Genomic DNA, 18907 nt, shown 5'->3' with positions numbered 1-18907 from the left:
GGCTGAAACAACGAAATGGCGTTGATCCGGTGGAATATGCTGATCCTGACTAGTTTCGCCTACGTTTGGTAAGCAGAGGGAGCCAGGTGGCGTGTGTGCCAACAAGCTGGCGGGAACCACGTGCGCTGGAGAGCGGTTGCTAGAGTGTGGGTCGCCGAACGGAGTGCTGCCAAGGAGGGAGCTTGCTGCAGCAGATCACGGGAAACCTGCCGCTATGGCTGTGTCAAGACGGGCCTCAGCCTCGGCTTGCGTCATTCCATGGTCTGCCGCCACCTGTTCACTATGATGATCGTCTCTTCAGTCCAAGCGTGATACGCTTCTACCACTGCCAAGGTGGCATTATTGAAAGAGGGCATCTTGATCATTGGACGTGGGCAGCGACGGCGCGTCCATTCCTAGCTCTAATACCATGTGTTAGCCATCGACTAACAAGGGTGCGTGAAGGAGGAAGGAGAAGAGAGGAGGAACGAGAGAGAGAAAGGCAATCCCAAAACATGCTTAATTAGGGAAAATCTACAGCTTAAGTACAAGTGATAACGGGTCCGGACTGGACCTACTCTTACTGAAATCAGATCCATACTGACAACTTGAAAATAAACTGCTGACCCACACGATCCCTATATGGATCGTAACAGATACACATTCTTGCAAGGACTTTTCGATGCCTACTCTAATAAATCCAACAAACTTGGTCCTAGTGTCATTTTCTTGAGATCTTTAGAAGCAATTAACAAGACCCCATAAGGATGATAGACCTTCCTGAATACGAAGGTTTATTTCAAAAGAATAACTACACAACTTCAGCCTTGACAGATCAAATCATCCTTCTCAAAATTTAAATTCCTACTGATGCAAGGAATGCCCATGATGTTTAGTGAAGCAATTCCAGAGAAACTTGCAAAGCCATTCCCTACACAGCATATTTCTGGACTTACCACAGCTACAACATTAAGTTTCTTGAAGTGGTGACTGAAAGGACGAAAACTGTCTGAAGCCAAAGTTGTTCTGACTTTAGAATTTCATTATTGGCAATGGATCTTGTTCTTCAATTTTAGGATTAGTTTTCTCTTACTCCTTCTCTTGGTTTTTATTAGATTCAGAACAGTGCATGTAATGGAATTTACCTAACTATAATCAAGATTACAGAAAAGCTTATACTTTTTTCCTGCTCACATACAAAATAAAACTAGGGGTATTTTAATTCAACCATAAAAGGGGAATCCACATACTATTTTGCACTGTGGCATTGAAAGCAACAAGGTCTTCAAAACAGGGTCTGGTTTAAGATTCTCGTAAGGCAGTCAGCCATGAACATACTGATGAAATTCATCATTGTCAAATTCAAAACCCAAAGCCTGCACAGATAAGGAGAAAGAAATACAGAATCAAACCACTGGAAATATCCCAAAAAAATAAATCCATTGATAGACTTCTGATAATGCATTTAAGGTCCCTTGATATGCCTACTTTTCTTTTCCTCAGTCATGTAACTGATTCCTCACCTAGGATGAGGCACCTATCACTAGTTTTGTCTGCAAAATTTTTGTTTGGCTTTAATTCATTGGCTTACAGGCATCAGAGAATAGATGTCCAAATGGCAGGAAGCAAAATCATGAACCATTACCGGAAGGAGCATGGCCTTAAACCCAACATACTCGAGAAAGACCAGGAACTTCCTCTGTTAAAATTATTCATATGGAAGGTGGATGCAATGGAATTCTCTTTATTCAGCCAGAAAACCCACATATTTATGGGAGGATGTTCAAATGAGGCTGCCTACCTTTTCAAGTTCGGAGCTCTCACTTTCTAGCAGTATCAACAAGTCCACATCTTGACTTGAGGGTTAATTAGTTTGAACAATCTAAGACTTGCTCCGATTTGAACATGGTGAATCGTGCATTTGTGGTAGCATGTTGGTTGATGTCAGCAACTAGTAAGGTGGAGAGCTCAGTTGTATTACACAACCGCTTATATATGCACAATTCATATACTTAATTTGTCAATTTCATTTTGTTCACGTTCAGAGAACTGGAAAGTCATTAAATAAGAGATGGAGGAGGGAGAAATTCCTTTGTATGTCTAGTTAACAAGCACAATTTTAATGAATATATACATGAAAGAAGTGTTCTTCGGCAACCTCCAGTCTCCTTCCTTCCTTTAGTGGGAACCTTCCTCTCTTGTTTTTCTTCCTAACTGTCTTCCTTCCTTTGAATGAAATAATGCATGCAAGGTGAATGTAAAGTATGTATATGCTGCATTCGTGCAATGCAAGGTTATTCAAGTAAATATGCACATGTACCTTTTGTAGCACAAAAGTCATTACTAAAACTTTACATATACGTAGTGTGGACTACCCTATATGGGCATTCAATTAAATATGCACATACACTTTTTATTTATTAAGTTCAATACTAGAACTTTACTTATACATAGTAAAGTCACCCCCGACGGGTCTAATTGGCTGTCCACTAGACAGATAAAATATATCGAGTTAGCATTCATATATATGTATATATTATATATATATGTGTGTGTGTGTGTGTGTGTGTGTGTGTTGTAGAGAGATGGAGAGAGGGAAAGAAAAGATGTGTTGCTAAAAAATTGTCAAAAGATGTGCATTAGATGACACATGTTGATAACAATAAAACTTTTACAATAGTATTTAGCTCTATGGCAGGATATTTTTACTTTCTATTGCTAAATACTATTTTAAAAGGCATATTTTTATCAATCATGTGTCGTCCTAAATGCACATCTTTTGACAACTTTTGAGGAACACATCTTTCTTTCTCTCTCTTTGACAACTATTTAGGTCTTCAGATTACGCTTGCGCCTCCTACTCCCTCCTTTTGAATGGAGTGGAGCAGAAGCTTGTGAATCGCCTTTCAATGTTGGTAGGGAAAACTGCTTCTCTCTCCCTAGTCGTATTACTCTTGCCAAGCATTGTCTTTCGCCGGTCCCCCTCCATGCCCTGGCGATTTTCAACCTCCTATGGCTGTTCTGAGAAGGTTTGATAGGATTATAAGTAAATTTATCTGGGATGGTGATCGACCTTCGGATTGTCTTGCGCGTTGGGATATGGTGGTCTTTCTGCATCTGCTTGGGTAGTCGGGCATGTGAGTCCTTCTTGTGTCTTGATGGTGGCGTTTGGAAACTGAGCATTCTCCTATCACCCTATTCTTTTGTTCCAAACTTGATTTGTCTTCCCCTAGTGTTTCGGATAGCTCCATCTCCCACCTCTCTCCCTCCCACTTTTGGTACGATCTGCTTTGTGCCCTTTCCCTTTTCCTCTGGCTTGCTGACCTCCCTTCTTTTGCACCTCCATCTTGACCTCTTTCACCTTCCCAGGGCTTCACTTTTCTTCTTCTTACCTGGCCTCCTTTGATTCTTCTGTTGCATCACTCTCTCCCCGGTCTCTTTGGTCCCCAGGTCCTTCTCCTCGTGCCATTGCTTTTGTCTCGCCTCCTTTTGCAGGTCACATCAACACTTTTGACCACTTACAGTTCCTTGGCATCAGTTTAGCTAACTAGTGTCCCCTCTGTCTCGCCGCGGCTAAGTCTCGGGTACACTTTTTTACTTCTTGCCCTTTCTTCTTGAGTGTTCTTACCTCTGCTTGGCCTTCCCTTATTAGCAACCTTCCAGACCCACCCTCCCTTCGTCTTCTTTTCGTTTTTACTCCTTCCCCCCACCTGTCTGCTTCCTAGAGATGAGTCTAGAGGTTGTGACTCATATTCTCTTGGTGGCGCATTTGGGAGGAGCGCAACAACCAGGTCTTCAGGGGTACCTTCTCTTCACCGGATGTTGTGGCTTGTCTGGTGCAGGGGGATGTCCATTTTGCTTTTCGGTTACGGCGCCGTCCTCCGTCTGCAGCTGGGTGACTGTGCCGCGCCATCTATCCACTCTCTCTCCACTTCTTCCTATTTTCGTTTTACTGTGCGATTTTCTTGTATATTCGTCTTTTATTTTGCTTTTGTGGTTTGTTATTGTACTTAGGGGACTTCTTGTCCCCAAATTTTGCTATGAATTCTCATTTTATCGGCTCTCTCTCTCTCTCTCTAGATATATATATATATATATATATATATATATATATATATATATATATATATATATATATATGTATATATATATATATATATTTGAATGCTAACCCAATATATTTATCTCTCTAGTGGACAGCCAATTAGACCTGTCGATGGTGGACTTTACTATGTATAAGTAAAGTTCTAGTATTGAACTTAATAAATAAAAAATACATGTGCATATTTAATTGAATGTCCATATAGGGTAGTCTATACTACGCATATGTAATGTTTTGGTAATGACTTTTGTGCTACAAAAGGTACATGTGCATATTTACTTGAATAACCTTGCATTGCACGAACGCAACATATACACACTTTACATTCATATTGCTTGCATTATTTCATTCAAAGGAAGGAAGACAGTTATGAAGAAAAACAAGAGAGGAAAGTTCCCGCTAAAGGAAGGAAAGAGACTAGAGGTTGCCAGTGAAGAAAGCTTGGCCTTGAAGCAGAAATGGCGGGCATGACAACAGAAGGAAAGGATAGTGAGCCCACAACAATGTCATTGTGGTTTTTTGTTCGTGGACTTTAAATGACAAACGCAATGGCTTCTATTGGGCATTTTTTTTTACGGTAGGATATTCGAATAAATCAAAGGAGCACTTCCTGAGGCACTAAAGGCAAAGGTGATGGCAGAGTTTAAAAAGGAAGAAAATTTTGATCCAACAAATAATGATTGCATCCTAATTTATGTGGTGAATAATATTACAAACAAAATAACAAGTGCATCCCAGTTCATGTGGTAGACAATGTTGCGTTGTAACGGGTTTGTTTGCTTGAGAGAACGAAATAATGGCATAATGAATGTGTAAGCTAATGACTTTAGGGGATACATTTATGCATCTCATTATTTCGTAACCACCATTCTCATTATTGATAGACAAAATGGGAAAAAAACACATGTACAAAGTAGGGGACCACATAACAAAGGGAACGGTAACGAATAATAAGATAACAATGAGTATACCACAAAGGCCAGAAATGGAAACGAGAAAAAGAGACAACAACGCTTCTAAAGGGGATAGCGTTAACTAAATGGTCTGAGATAAGGTTTGATCGAAAGACTTTATGATGAGATACTGTTGAATGTTATTTAATGGAAGGTATTTATGCGTGAAACAAATAATTTGTTGAGATAATGTTAAAATGTTATTTTACTTTCTCTCGACTTTATGCATTGCAGATGGCACAGTGTACAAAATATCTACATCATCGGATAGCGAGGAACAAAAGATTGAGTGCCTTTGGGAGGAGATGAATACTTGAACAATGTGTTGCTTCTATAAGAATGGAGTTTGAGATAGAGGATACCGAAGAACATGGTCCTGTTGTAGGGTTGGATTTTCCTATTGTATGAATGGAGTTTGAGCTAGAGGATCCCGAAGAACATGTTTCTATTGTAGGAATGGTGTCCGGTATCAAGGATCCAACAAACAGTTTCTACAATTGCTATTCTTTTTATCATAGATTCAATGTAAGGAAGGTTAGATGGAGATAAACACACATGGCGGGGATGTGCAAAGGTTATATGTTTGTTCAAAACAATAATGGAAGAGATCAATAACATGTGTAACCAAGCGTAGGAGTTGTGCTGCCAATTTGGAGTTGGGAAGGTGCCCAAAAATATTGTATTCGTGTAGTGATGATTGAACACAACCATCCATTGGCACCTTCTCGCAAGAGCCACATGTTGAGGTTGCAATGGAAATTGTCATAGTCGCACGCTGAAATAAGTGAACTGGCTGATGGTGTAGGTATGCCGCCAAAGAAGGCACATGACATGCTTGTTAAAATAGAAGGTGGCCGAGATAATGTTCCATTCAGATGTATAGATCATAGAAACGACTTGAGGACAAAGAGGACAAAATTGATTAAATGAGAAAAAATTATGGCATTGGTTGAATCCATTCAAAAAAGATTAAGCCGATACAGGTTTCCACAATGCCATTCAGATGGATGAGGATGGTTATGCTACAAATGTCTTTTGAGCATATCCAAAGTTTAGGTTATATTATGGACTTCTGGGATGTGCTTAATTTTTACACAACCGTCTCAGCTAATACGCACAGGTGGCCCTTTGCTCAGTTTGTCAAGATGAACCATCACTCCAGAAGTTATATTTTCAGGGGTACATACTCCTTTTATCAAACTGCTAAGACATGTGAGTGGTTGTTTACAGTATTCATTGAGGCCATGAACAGAAAGCACCCCAAAGTTATATTGATGGATAGTGACATTGCAATAGTAGCTGTAGTGTTCCCCGTATAGCCAGAAGCACATCATCGTTTGTGTTCGAACCATCACTCATAAAGTTGTCTTTCTGGGGGGTACATACTCATTTAATCAGATTACTGAGACATTTGAGTGATTGTTCAAGGTATTCACCGAGGCCATAAACGGGTAGCACCCCAAAGTTGTACTGACAAATGGTGGCATTGTAATAGTAGCTGCAGCGTCCCTCGTATAGCCAAAAGCACATCATCATTTGTGTTTGTGGCATATATTCTTAAATGTAGCAAAGAACATAGGGCATCTAATGAATTACAAAGCTGGCATTAAGGAAAGGTTTGCAAGTTGTGTTCTTAAGTGTGAAGATGGTGAGATGTTTGAATGTATGTGGAAATGAAGCATATAACCTATAAGAAAATACGCTGCTTCAAAAATTGTATAAAGACAAAAAAAAGGTAGGCATTGGCATATGAAGGACAATACTTTTTTGCGAAGTTGATAAGCACATAGAGAGTGGAGAGCATGCACTCTGTACTAAAAAGGGGCCTGTACTCTAGCTTACAAATATCTGGATTCAAGAAACAGTATGACAAATGTTTGGATGGTCTTAGGCATTGTGTGCATGAAGAAGACATCAAAACATTTGTATGTCAACTTCAAAGTCTAGGTATGAATATCCTTGACCAAGCTATAGTTGTGTACACATCAACTGCATTTGAATGGATTAAGGAAGAGGACATTCAAGCAAGTAACTGTGATATAGAATTACATGCATAGCAACCAAGTTGCCACATGTATCATGTGATAAAAAGGGGGGAGATTCGACTAAGATCAATGATGTGTCTGTGACCTACGTCATCAAAACAGGTGATTTTAACTGTTTTTATAAGTCCTTTGAATTTAAAGGTATTTTGTGTTGCCATGCTCTAAAACTCGACTGAGAAAACATTCGGGAACTGCCAAAGAGTTACATTCTAGGTAGATGGACCAAAAATTTAAAGATGGAGTTAATGAAGATTTCTCCTGAAATTCTTTCATATGATGGTCATAAGTCTCATAGTTTATCCTGCTACTAGAAACTGTGTTGGACACTCATGTATATTGCAGAACTAGCAGTGAGAAACGACCAAGCTTACGAATACATGACACAGTTGGTGAATGTAGCTATAAAGAACGTTTTGAATCTGTGATGTGACAGCAAGGTGGCAATGAAAAGCCACCTGAAGCAGCAAGTCCTGTCACCTGGGAACCCTTAGAGAAGAAGAAAAGCCATGGTTGTGCTAGTATGGTGTTCGATAGTGCCAGGGTGAAAGTTCTAAAATACAAAGGCACTGGCCTACTAATCATTGTTTTCAAGAGAAAGCCAGTTATGAGTTTGCGTAGGACAAAGAGCACCCTAGAGGAAACAGGTAGGACTAGAAAAATCAAGCAATAAAATCATCATCAAAAAGTTTATTATGTTTTGTCTACAAATGGTGCAATTGAGACCTGCCTATTGTTCATGTATATTGAAGATGTATATGATCCCAACAGTTTTTCAAAACTCCTGCTAAGTTTTTTATATTATACATATTTTGTAGGCCTGAACTTTAAGTACATTCTGATAATTGATGTTGTTTAATTGTTACAATGCCATATGGATTTAATTCATCCTTTCTAATAGTAGTCGGCTCTTACAATGTATCATGCAATAAATGATTTCAGCCATTGAAATGGAGACAAAATATGTGATAACTAAACACAAACATGGTGCGGAAAATGATACAACTAGTCACATGGTGCTAAGAGTGAATGAGATAACAATGAGTGTACCATAACAACAGAACGCGATAATGATAGAAAGGAGATAGAATAAATATAAGAAAATGAGATAACAATGTGTCCGCTACCAAGAAAACAACAAGCTGACGGAGACAAATTAATGCAATTAGGAATTGATACAACAATGCACACAGTGATGAGCGAATGAGATAACAACAGCAGACGATAAGTAAATGGACACCAAAAATGTGATAAATTAATGTAGTGAAATAATGAAATAACAACGAGTCTGCAAAAACGATAGAACGCAATAACCACAAGAAGGGCCAGACTAGATATGAGGGAATGAAATAATAATGCTTCTTTCAAGAAGACGATAAGTAAACAGAGACAAATTAATGTGATAACGATAGGAAAAGTCATCCGACAGAAGGCGATAAGTAAATGGACATCAAAAATGCAATAAAATAATGTAATGAAATAATAATAACTCTACCATAATAATAGAACGTGTTGGTGACAGGAAGGGCCAAAATGAATACAAGAGAATGAGACAACAATGCATCTACCAAGAAGATGATAAGTAAACAAAGACGAATTAATGCGATAACAACAAGAAGGGTCGTGCAAGCGAAATAATAATGGAAGGGAATAAGTAAATGGACACCAAAAATGTGATAAAATAACATATGAAATAATGAGATAACAACGAGTCTACCATCACAATAGAACGCGATGACGATAGGAAGGGCCGGAATAGATACGAGAGAATGAGAAAACAATACGTCTGACAAGAAGACAAAGAGATGAATTAATGTAATAATGACAGAGAAGGCCATGCGAATGAGATAACAATGGAATGAGAAGAGTAAATTGACACCAAAATGTGATAAAGTAACATAACCAAAGAATCATATAACAACGAGTCTACCATCACATAGAACGTGTTGACGACAAGAACGGTAGGAATGGATACGAGAGAATGAGATAACAACACATCTGCCAAGAAGACTCATGGAGAAAAATTATTGAAATAATCACATTTACAAATGTGTTGATTAAAAGAAATGATTACAAAGATACAAAAATTAACAGAAATTGTTACAAAGACTATATTATTCAAATTTCAGCATGTCTACTTATTTGAAGCATGCTTCCAAAAGATCTCTAATGTTATCGTTAACATGAGCTTGGGTGAAGCTAGGTTCCTTTCCAGACGTTACCTCCAGTATGTATTTCATCATGAACACACCTCAGTCATAGTTATTTCTTTGTTGTTGTCATTCTACTGGTAAAAGTTTGTAGTCATCTAAAGTTTTGAAATCGATGATATGTCTGAGACAATATTTCTACAAAAGAACCAAAACTTCTTATGGAAATAAAAAGAAGTTATCTTAACAACAGTTAAAAGTTACATTGCTTATCAGTAGAGGTCTTAATTCTCAAAACATTTTCTATGACATCTCTTCAAAGCTGCAATATTGTGTGTAAATGGAAACAACATAGCATGCAGTTAAACTTCTGTCAGTATGATCAATACTTTTCCCAACGTTATGGTTACATGATGGAGTAAGATGAAGGATATGTACCATGAAATCTACTCTTATAGGATACCTTCAAGGCCTAGATTCTAATGGCTGTGCTCTAAAAGGTCTACAAAATAATTCTAGACTAATATTGGTTACTTGCTTAGGATGGAGGAAGTTTTTAATATAAACAGAAAGTAGATTGTCCATAAGTTCCCTGGAACATGCCTTGGACTCAACGGCTGGTTAGTTGGACTTGTTGGCTCTTTTTTTGGATTCACAGGTTAGTTTTTGGGCTTGACAATTTCTAGAGTTGGTATCGTGTGCTGGATTCACTGGTTTGGAATTATGGTTGAACATGTCCTCGTTGCAAAGCCAAGCAAATTTGTGGCATCAATAGTCTTCTTCTACCTCACCATTGAATCTCTCTTTCTTTCTTGCACAAGTCAATCTTCCTTTCTACCTAAATCTGCCCTAATCTATTCTAACTATCTCTTTTGTTATAGAAAACCACATCAAAAATATCATTCTACCCATATTGTATGTTAGATCACATGTTCCTTGGGATATCACCTATTTTGGGAAACCATGTTGATAATATCATTTTCATCGATATAGTTGTCATCAATATCAAGGTTGCCAAGTATATATGCATAAGAATAATATTACTTAAACTCTAACTTAACAAATAGCTGCTAGGGATATACATGTATAACAGCATTTATGTCTGTTTTAGTATGTACATATGATTGTCATATTTACATATAAGAATAGTATTGTCTAATCTCTGATCTAACCATATAATTGTCATTATATGTGTATAACAACAACATTTTTTCATCTATGATATAATCATATGATTGTTATATATATATATATATATATATATATTATCTTGTCTATGATATATCCATATCAAAGTCATGCATATATGTGTAACAACAGTATTATCACATCTATAATATATGCATATGATTGTCATATATATATATATATGTGTGTGTGTGTGTGTGTGTGTGTGTGTGTGTGTAACAACAACACTATCTCATCTATGATATATCCAGATAATGGTGTTTATGTCACACTTCGATGATTGGCAGCCATATGAACATTAGATTATAGATACAGTGCCTGTGTGACACTTCGTTCATTGTTATCCATATGTGCACATTACACTAGAGATAAAAGTGTTTATGTCACACTTCGAACATTGACAACTATATGTTCACATTAGCTCATAGATAACATTATTCATACGCATCAATAAACGACAATGGAATTGATTTGTATATCCATACGAAGCTTATGTTCACATTTGAACAGTGAAAATACTGCTCTTACATATATATATACACATATTTTTTTTCATATATGCACAATCGATCAAAGATGACGGTGCCTGTGTCACACGTTAATCATTGACAACCATATGTTCGCATTAGATCTTAAATAACTTTATTCATATGTATCGATGAATGACAACCTAATTGACTTGTATATCCATACCAAGCTTATGTTCACATTTGAGCATAAAATAACACATTCGGCTATACCAATTGATTATTTGAGAGGGAACAACATGTGATATGTACTATCACCTGCTATTCTTGACACCCATTTGACTACATTTGATGAAGCTGTCAATTGTTGCAACTGCATTAATGGACACAATTGGTAACATACACAGTCAACATCCGAGTAACATTCCTCTGCACTATCGTGTGCCGATCAAAAGCATAAAAAATAGAAACATACCACTGCAATATGTATTCTATTGTCGCATGCGGGTGCATTAAATATGGCATGGCAGGAACAATTTGCACTATATTCATAAATAGAGGAGGGCCAGTGGGTAAGCACAGACAAAGAAGAAGAAAACAAAAACCATTGACATGAACCAAAATAATATTGTTTGTAGTCAATCAAAAAATAGGATTCAAAAAATAAGATTATTCTCGATCATACTGTGACAGAATTCTACGATATCCTCAAATAAAATCATGTTTACAAGGATACGATAGGCACTCGAAAAAAAATCGAAAACACTTTTTACTGCTTATCGGTTGCTTACCTCACACACATTCAGCTATACCAGTTGGTTTTTTGAGAGGGAACAAGATGCAATATGTACTACCGCCTGATGTTTCTGATACCCTTTCGGCTGCATTTAATAATGCCATCAATTGTTGTAGATGCATTAAATGTATGCGGTTGATAAGGCACAACACACAACATCCGAACAACATTCCTCTACACTATCGCATGTTCATCAGTAGCACAAGAAATAGAAACGCACCACTGTGATATCTATTGCCACAAGCGCGTGCATTAAATGTGGTATAGCGGGAACAATTTGCATTATATTCATAAATATAAGAGAAGGAGCATGTAATATCTCATTTCAGAAGGTGATGGCAATGAAGAAGGAGAAACGTAATTGGTTCAATGATGATTTACATAGGATTGTTCATGAGATCTGCCCAAAGGAACAGATTAGCAATATCGCCTTCTACCAACCTTGGCATTGATTCAGCTTCCGAGTTAATGTTCGAGACAAGTGGTTGATGAGATAGTAAAATTTTTATTAGATAATAAATTATTTATGAGATAATGAGATAACACTATAAGAGGAACAAAAATTGAAAACACTTTTTTACTGTTTAAATGGATATATTGGTTATAATGATATGCATATACGGACTAACATATTTTACTTTTATCCAATCGTCAAATCTTTTTTTATTGTTTTTGTTTTTACCCTACAAAAGACTCCTTTTTTGTATTAATCATGGGGTTTTTTTTTTACTACTTAAAATGACGCACGAAATTACATACATGGAGGCAGCGTATATAACCAGCTTCCCTCTCTCACTCCCCACTTTCTCTCCAAGCTATCAGGCATCTCTGTCTCTGGTGACCATCGTAATCCTGATATCGTAGAGAGAATGGCATTGTGGAGGGAGGAAGGGAAGGGTGATCATCCTGCGAGAGAGAGAGAGAGAGACAGAGAGAGAGAGAGAGAGAGTGGGGAATAGGCAACTCTAAAGGCAGTCCGATCAAATAATGGAAGACCCTGGTGGGTTGTCCATTAAACAGCTACATATATAGAGTCCAGATGAATTGATTGTACACACTCACGTACACACTAGGTATAAAATTTTAAAGTTCTTAAGGGGTATCAGTACATAAGTGAAAAAATTGTTAGGAAATATCAACATAAACACAATAAGCTTTTGGGCTCTATGTGGGCAGTTGCCACACGTAACTCGTACCTGCCTTTGCCTTTTGATGCTTGTGTGAGCAGTGAACATACGATTGAAGGAATTCAGTCATAGATAAATATACACACACACACACAAACACACAAAAGTGACTAAAATTTAAGAACATGTTACCCAAAAATAGTTATATTATTAATAATTTATAGTACAGTAATGGCTCATGGTATTTTAACAATTGATTTTTATTTTTAGTCATACGTTAATGTTTGACATCTAATATATATATATATATATATATATATATATATATATATATATAATTTATTTATTTATTTATTTATTTGTATATGTGTGTGTGTGCGTGAATACTCAATGGTGACTCCACATTTAAGTGGATATTATGAGACATCAAATCTGAACTGTCTAATTTATGACCCACATTTCTCCCTTTTCTCTCTCTATCTCTCTTCGCCTTCTTCCTTCCTCACCACCCCACCAGTAGGTCCCCTTTGCTGTAGCCGTCTGGCTCGCCAGGGCTCTGCTGGGCCACTTATGGGATCGGGGGATCGGGGAGGAACCTGTTGGGCCTCCCCCTTCCCTTTGGCAAAGCTCCATCAGCTTCCAACAGTGGTAGGTGAGGAGTAGGATTTAAGAAAATAATAATAATAAGAGTCATTCATCTCCGTCCACATAGACAACCTTGGTTTTGATGGAAGATTTTGAATTGAGGGACTATATATATATATATATATATATTTATATATAATTGGCTGAGATAGATGTGAGACATACCCATTGAATACCATTGGTCACAAAAAGATGAAGGCACATGACACTTCATGACAGGAGGTTGAGCTACAGCGGAAGTGTGATTGGCTGTAATCGATGGGGGGACTTATCATCCAAAAGAGTGGAAGCATCAGCGTCATCTCTTTCATATTATAATTTAACTGGACGCCAAATATTCAACAACCACAAACAAAGCTTGTGCTTTCATTAATAATACCAGAGGATATTGAAATTTTCACTACAATAGTGTAAGTTAGTCCAAAGATTAATTTTCCTTTTAGGACTTCCCATGCATATTACATAGATATTTGGATCTAACCAAGAAAGTCACTTGTATATCTATTTGATTTACTTCACGTTGCTATAGGAGTGGCAACAGCCAGCAGAGGCACAGCTTTGCGCATGCCAATCCCGAAGTACTCCTCGACGTCAAGTTTTTCTGGCGACATCCCTTTTGGAAGCTTCCACTCAAAAGAATGGATGAGAGCAGCGAGCGCTAGATAAACAGTGCGGATGGCCAAAGGTAAGCCGGGGCACATCCTCCTTCCTGATCCAAAAGGAATGAAATGAAAATCCTTCCCCTTGAAATTTATATCCGACTCCAGAAACCTCTCCGGCAAGAAAGCCGTCGGGTTCTCCCAATAGGTGGAGTCACGGCCGATCGCCCATACATTGACGAGTACTGCCGTATGTTTCGGGATGGTGAATCCGCCGACCTTTGTGGTGGCATCCGCTCTATGTGGGACAAGAAGGGGAATTGGTGGGTGCAACCTCAGGGTCTCTTTCACGACTGCCTGCAAGTAAGGGAGTTGTTGAATGTCTGTCTCCTGAACCACACGATCTTCGCCGATGATCTGTTTGAGTTCCAAACGTAGGATCTCCATTTTTTTAGGGTTGAGGAGCAGTTCAGCCATTGCCCATTCAATAGTACTGGAGCTTGTGTCAGTGCCGGCAAGAAACATTTCCTGTTGCATAGAATTGCTTGAGCCAATCATGAATGATCAATTTATAAATTAATATTTCTTTTCAATTCGAATAAGATTAGATCCACATATTCATGGTGTCCTCTAACTTCTAGTGCAAAGGTTAAAACCTCTCAGTACTCTACTCTCCTAGTTTAAGGTTATAGTTAAACCAAAGTGAAAAGCAATAGGCTTATGGACTAGAGTGCCACACATCCATTCTTTGTAGTTTAGAATTGAGTCTTATAACGTCTACATTGGAACCTAAGTGGGAAGAAGTATACTCATTAATTAGAGTGTCACAAGTTCATTTTTTATAGTTTAGAAAAATAACACTCACATGAATCAAACTAAAAAAATTGGATTTTCACAGCTTACCGACCGACTAACTATGCTACTCCTTTTTTAGGGTCTCGCATGACTTCCATAAAACAACCTACGAGAAGAAAGTAAGGGAAGCTTATCGAACCATACCAGTAACAAGGGCTTGACGCATTCCTTTTTGAACTCTGACCCCGGCTTCGTGCTCAGCTCGAGGAGCACATCCAAGAAGTCACCTTTCTTCCCTACCCAATGTATTGCGTTTCTCTATGATCTCATCAAGCAACTCATAGAACCGCTTGAGGCAGACCTCTGTTCGGCGCCTGATCCCTTGTGGGTCCATGAACTTTAGCAGCGGGAAGAAGTCTGAGATGTTTGGCGAGCCAAGGGCGATGGACAAGTCCAAAAACAATGCCCTGAACTCGGTGACAGACTCCGAGCCGAGGCCCATGGTGTCCTGGGAGAAGAGGGTGTTGGAGATGGAGTTTAGAGTGGTCGTCATGGAGCACTCGCCGACGTTCACTGCTTGGCCGCCTTGACAAGCCTCTCGGACATGGCGCAGCAACTCCTGCACCTTCTGTTCACGCAGCCCCCTCAGTGAGTCCAGCCTTCGGGGAGTGAACAGCTCATTGTTGCAGATGCGCCTCATCTCTCGCCATCTCGGGCCGTTCTGTCCCAACCCCAGCGACCACTTGGAGTGGTCAAATGGGCTAGCTGCGTCCATGACGCTTCGCCCTACGAACGAAGATGCGAACATAAGGATCACAGATATATATCACTTAATTGGGCTCCATGCACATTTTATATATATATATATATATATATATATATATACGAATTTCTTATGTCAATAATACAAATTCATAAAAATTTTTTGCTAATAACCGTGCCATTGATATGCCCATGTACGCAGTTTTCATACATGCATGGATTGGTTTGGAGATGGCATCTGAATCATCCAAATCCAATCGAATAGTTTACTCACGCTACTTCCACTGTGAAAAACACTGTAAGTAAATAGACAAATGGACGGCCCTTCGCACAGGCTTCTTAGAAGGGTATTTTGGCTATTTTTGAAAAAAAATGGATGTTTTTAACATTTTATAAGAACTGAGTTCCTTCTTTTCCCTTGTAAGGAATGACCCTTTCTTAATTGACTAAAGGCCTTTTGGCTCATTTCATCTAATTCACTATGAAGAATATTTATGGGGCAATGAACCTCAAAAATTAAGGAAGACTTGATGGAAAGCTAATTGTGCTGGGGTGCACCATGTACAGCTTTCGGTACGTGATATGTGGACTTTTGACTCACTTTTAATAGCGTGGGCCACTTTTAGGGGTATATATCATGCATGCACAAACCCAAACCTGTGCATATAACAAATCTAAGTTGAACCAGTGTTTCACGAACCAACTTCAAATGGTACGTAATCCACCGTTCCATGACAACAACTCCTACCAATATTGGTTGCTGCAAGTATGAAATTTTTAGTTGAGGGATACTAAATTGAAATTTTTAATTGAAGGATACTAAAAAGTTATGAGAATGAAAAAATAAGAATGAGACGTCAATTGGGCCTATGTGAGCAGTTGCACGCTCGAACCTACACTTGCCTCTGCCCTTGCAGCTAAGGAAAGAAAGAAACTTAGGGACATTGCTGTGCTGCCATGGACTGAAAGGGATTCCTTCAATGACAAATTAAGTCTTGGAACCGTGCTGATTGGTTCCACCCATTTGCAGTGTTATACCTGCGAAGGCCTGATCATGCTTCTGCAGCACCTCCCTGGCCATCTCAGCGGAGGAGACAACCACCGTGGTTTTGAAGCCGAGCCGCAGCGTCATCAGCGGCCCATACACCTTGGCAAGCTCCGCCAGGGACTCATTGAGTTTGGTGCCAACCTGGAAGAGGGAGCCGACGATCGGAAGACCCACGGGACCCGGCGGAAGCTTGCTGGATTTTACGGAGAAGAGACGAAAACTGTAGACGCACGCCAAGAACGTAACCAACCACAGGAACAGTTGGAGTGGATCCGCCATTTTTCTCGGCTCCTTACAGATGGAGAAGGAATAGCGAAGGTGTGCTGAAGCAAAGGCCCGTCCGGAGCTTAAGTAATGTGGACTGTGACGTAAGCACGCCTCTAACGGACGTAGCGACCGTAATCAATTGCGCACATATACCGACTGTTGGTCTATTTTGAACCACGGTGCACAGTTTTCAAAGAAAGCCAACCTGCATCTTTTGACTTTAAACAATCATGTCCGAACCACAAACATTCGATACGTGAAGGAACGACTTTTCAAATTGTGTGGACCTTTGATATAAGATATTTATTTGAAACTAATCCAAAGGATCTCAATCCGATATAATATTTTATTTACAACTGAATTTAAATCCAAATCTAGTTCGATGTCATTTCTTAAATCTAAATCTCAATCCAACTTTTTTGAAATATTTCCCATTAACATCCCTACCACTAACCCATTGGCCCAGCATTTCACTGGTGATAAAAGATGAATTCAAAGGCGGGGGTGGCGGCTTGGGTTTGACTGCGTCAAGTCTGGGTTTGATTGCGTCATTGACTGGTCGCCTTACAATAAATTATTAAATTGCTTGAAAGAGTGAATAAAACATTTATTTATAAAATTACGGAGCTCAATATATATATATAATAAAAGGAAAGTTTTCATATAAGAGATCACTTGATTGCCATATTCTCAAAATGGATTTGGTATTTTATTTTTTTAAACTAAGTTTCAGTTTTAATGCTTCACTTTTAAAGAAGAACTTACTGTTACCATTGTCCTGTAATTAAAGCTAAATTGCAAGCCCGGAATAACAATTGACACATTATCTTCAACGTTTTTTCTATTGTTTTCGTTAAAGGAAAAATATTGAAATGTACGCTGTCAAATAACATGATTCAGCCCGAGGCAGCACCTGTTTGGTATTTGTCGGCAAAAAATTAAGCTGTTATTACAAAAATCATAAATGTGAAGGTCATTGTAGGTTTATATCCAAAGTATTAGCTGCTAAAGGAAAATTTATCAAGAAAGAACAAGAAAGGAAGATTGCACACTGAGTGTGTTGGTGGACATGAGTGGCAGAGCTAATAGTTTTACATGAAGATAAGTCAAACGCATAATCTCCTGTTATTCCTACACACAAAAAAAACTTCAATTTTATATTTTTGCTTAATTAAATTATAGTTTTTTTGTTTATTTATTTATTGGTAATATGGGGAGCAATTGACCCTTTTTTGACCTTAGTTATTAAATTAAATACTGAAATGGAATCTCGAGAGGTGTAGTTGACTAGATGACAAGGCTGACCCATAGTCAAGAGGGTTTTGTGGTACAAAAAAGTCTCAAACAATGTTCGGTGTAACCCGGGGGCTAGAGACACAGGAGGGCAACTTTGGCCTCTCACCGACGCAATGAAAAAGTAATTACTCACCTTGAAAGGAAAAAAAAAAAAAAAAAAACTCAAATGGGAAAAAATATCAAAAATATACCGTTTAACTGAAAAATGGAAAAAAAAAACCTTTATGAAAAGAGCTAGCTAACAATTTGACTTTTATAAAAAATGCCTTCATACAAAACAAAACAAAAAAAAGTCTTTTTAAGGCATGTTTGGTAAAAGGAATAATTTGTAACTGTTTTATAAATTTGTCTTAAAATTAAAATAGATATATAAACATTTGTTAAAATGTTGCATTAATATGTCCTCATTTTTTTGTTGACCAACTCTTTCACTTAACTTTGTCTTCCCTCATCTTCTTCTTCTTGTTGTTCACACATGTTAAGACTTCCGAACCGTCCTAGCTGTCATACACCACAGCTTTCTGATGAGGTTTAATTCCTCTGCAGACTTCAAGTTGAGAATGAAAAGGGGCGTTGCAAGTTGGAATGTTGATAGAACTCAAACTCACTCGGTTAAGCTTGACCCCAGCTCAATTTGTAAGTTAAATGAGTTGAGTTCGAGCTTAACTGATGACTCGAGCTTGTCAACCAG

At 38.3% G+C, this 18907-nt stretch overlaps 1 protein-coding gene across 1 annotated transcript; it reads right to left on the bottom strand.

Annotated features, from left to right (window-relative positions):
- Nucleotides 1-13947: 13947 nt before the first annotated feature.
- Nucleotides 13948-16951, bottom strand: LOC116255184 (cytochrome P450 76T24-like). Its single transcript, XM_031630968.2, has 3 exons — nt 16644-16951; nt 15131-15629; nt 13948-14592 (listed from the first exon to the last, which is right to left on the bottom strand). The coding sequence occupies exons 1-3, from the start codon at nt 16930-16932 to the stop codon at nt 13965-13967; spliced, it is 1416 nt and encodes a 471-aa protein (XP_031486828.1). The 5' UTR covers nt 16933-16951; the 3' UTR covers nt 13948-13964.
- Between the last annotated feature and the right edge of the window lie 1956 nt (nt 16952-18907).

Source organism: Nymphaea colorata, chromosome 5 (assembly GCF_008831285.2).
Source record: "Nymphaea colorata isolate Beijing-Zhang1983 chromosome 5, ASM883128v2, whole genome shotgun sequence".
Lineage (NCBI taxonomy): Eukaryota > Viridiplantae > Streptophyta > Magnoliopsida > Nymphaeales > Nymphaeaceae > Nymphaea > Nymphaea colorata.
The sequence above is the reverse complement of the archived record's forward strand: the minus strand, read 5'-3'. Positions and strand labels throughout refer to the sequence as shown.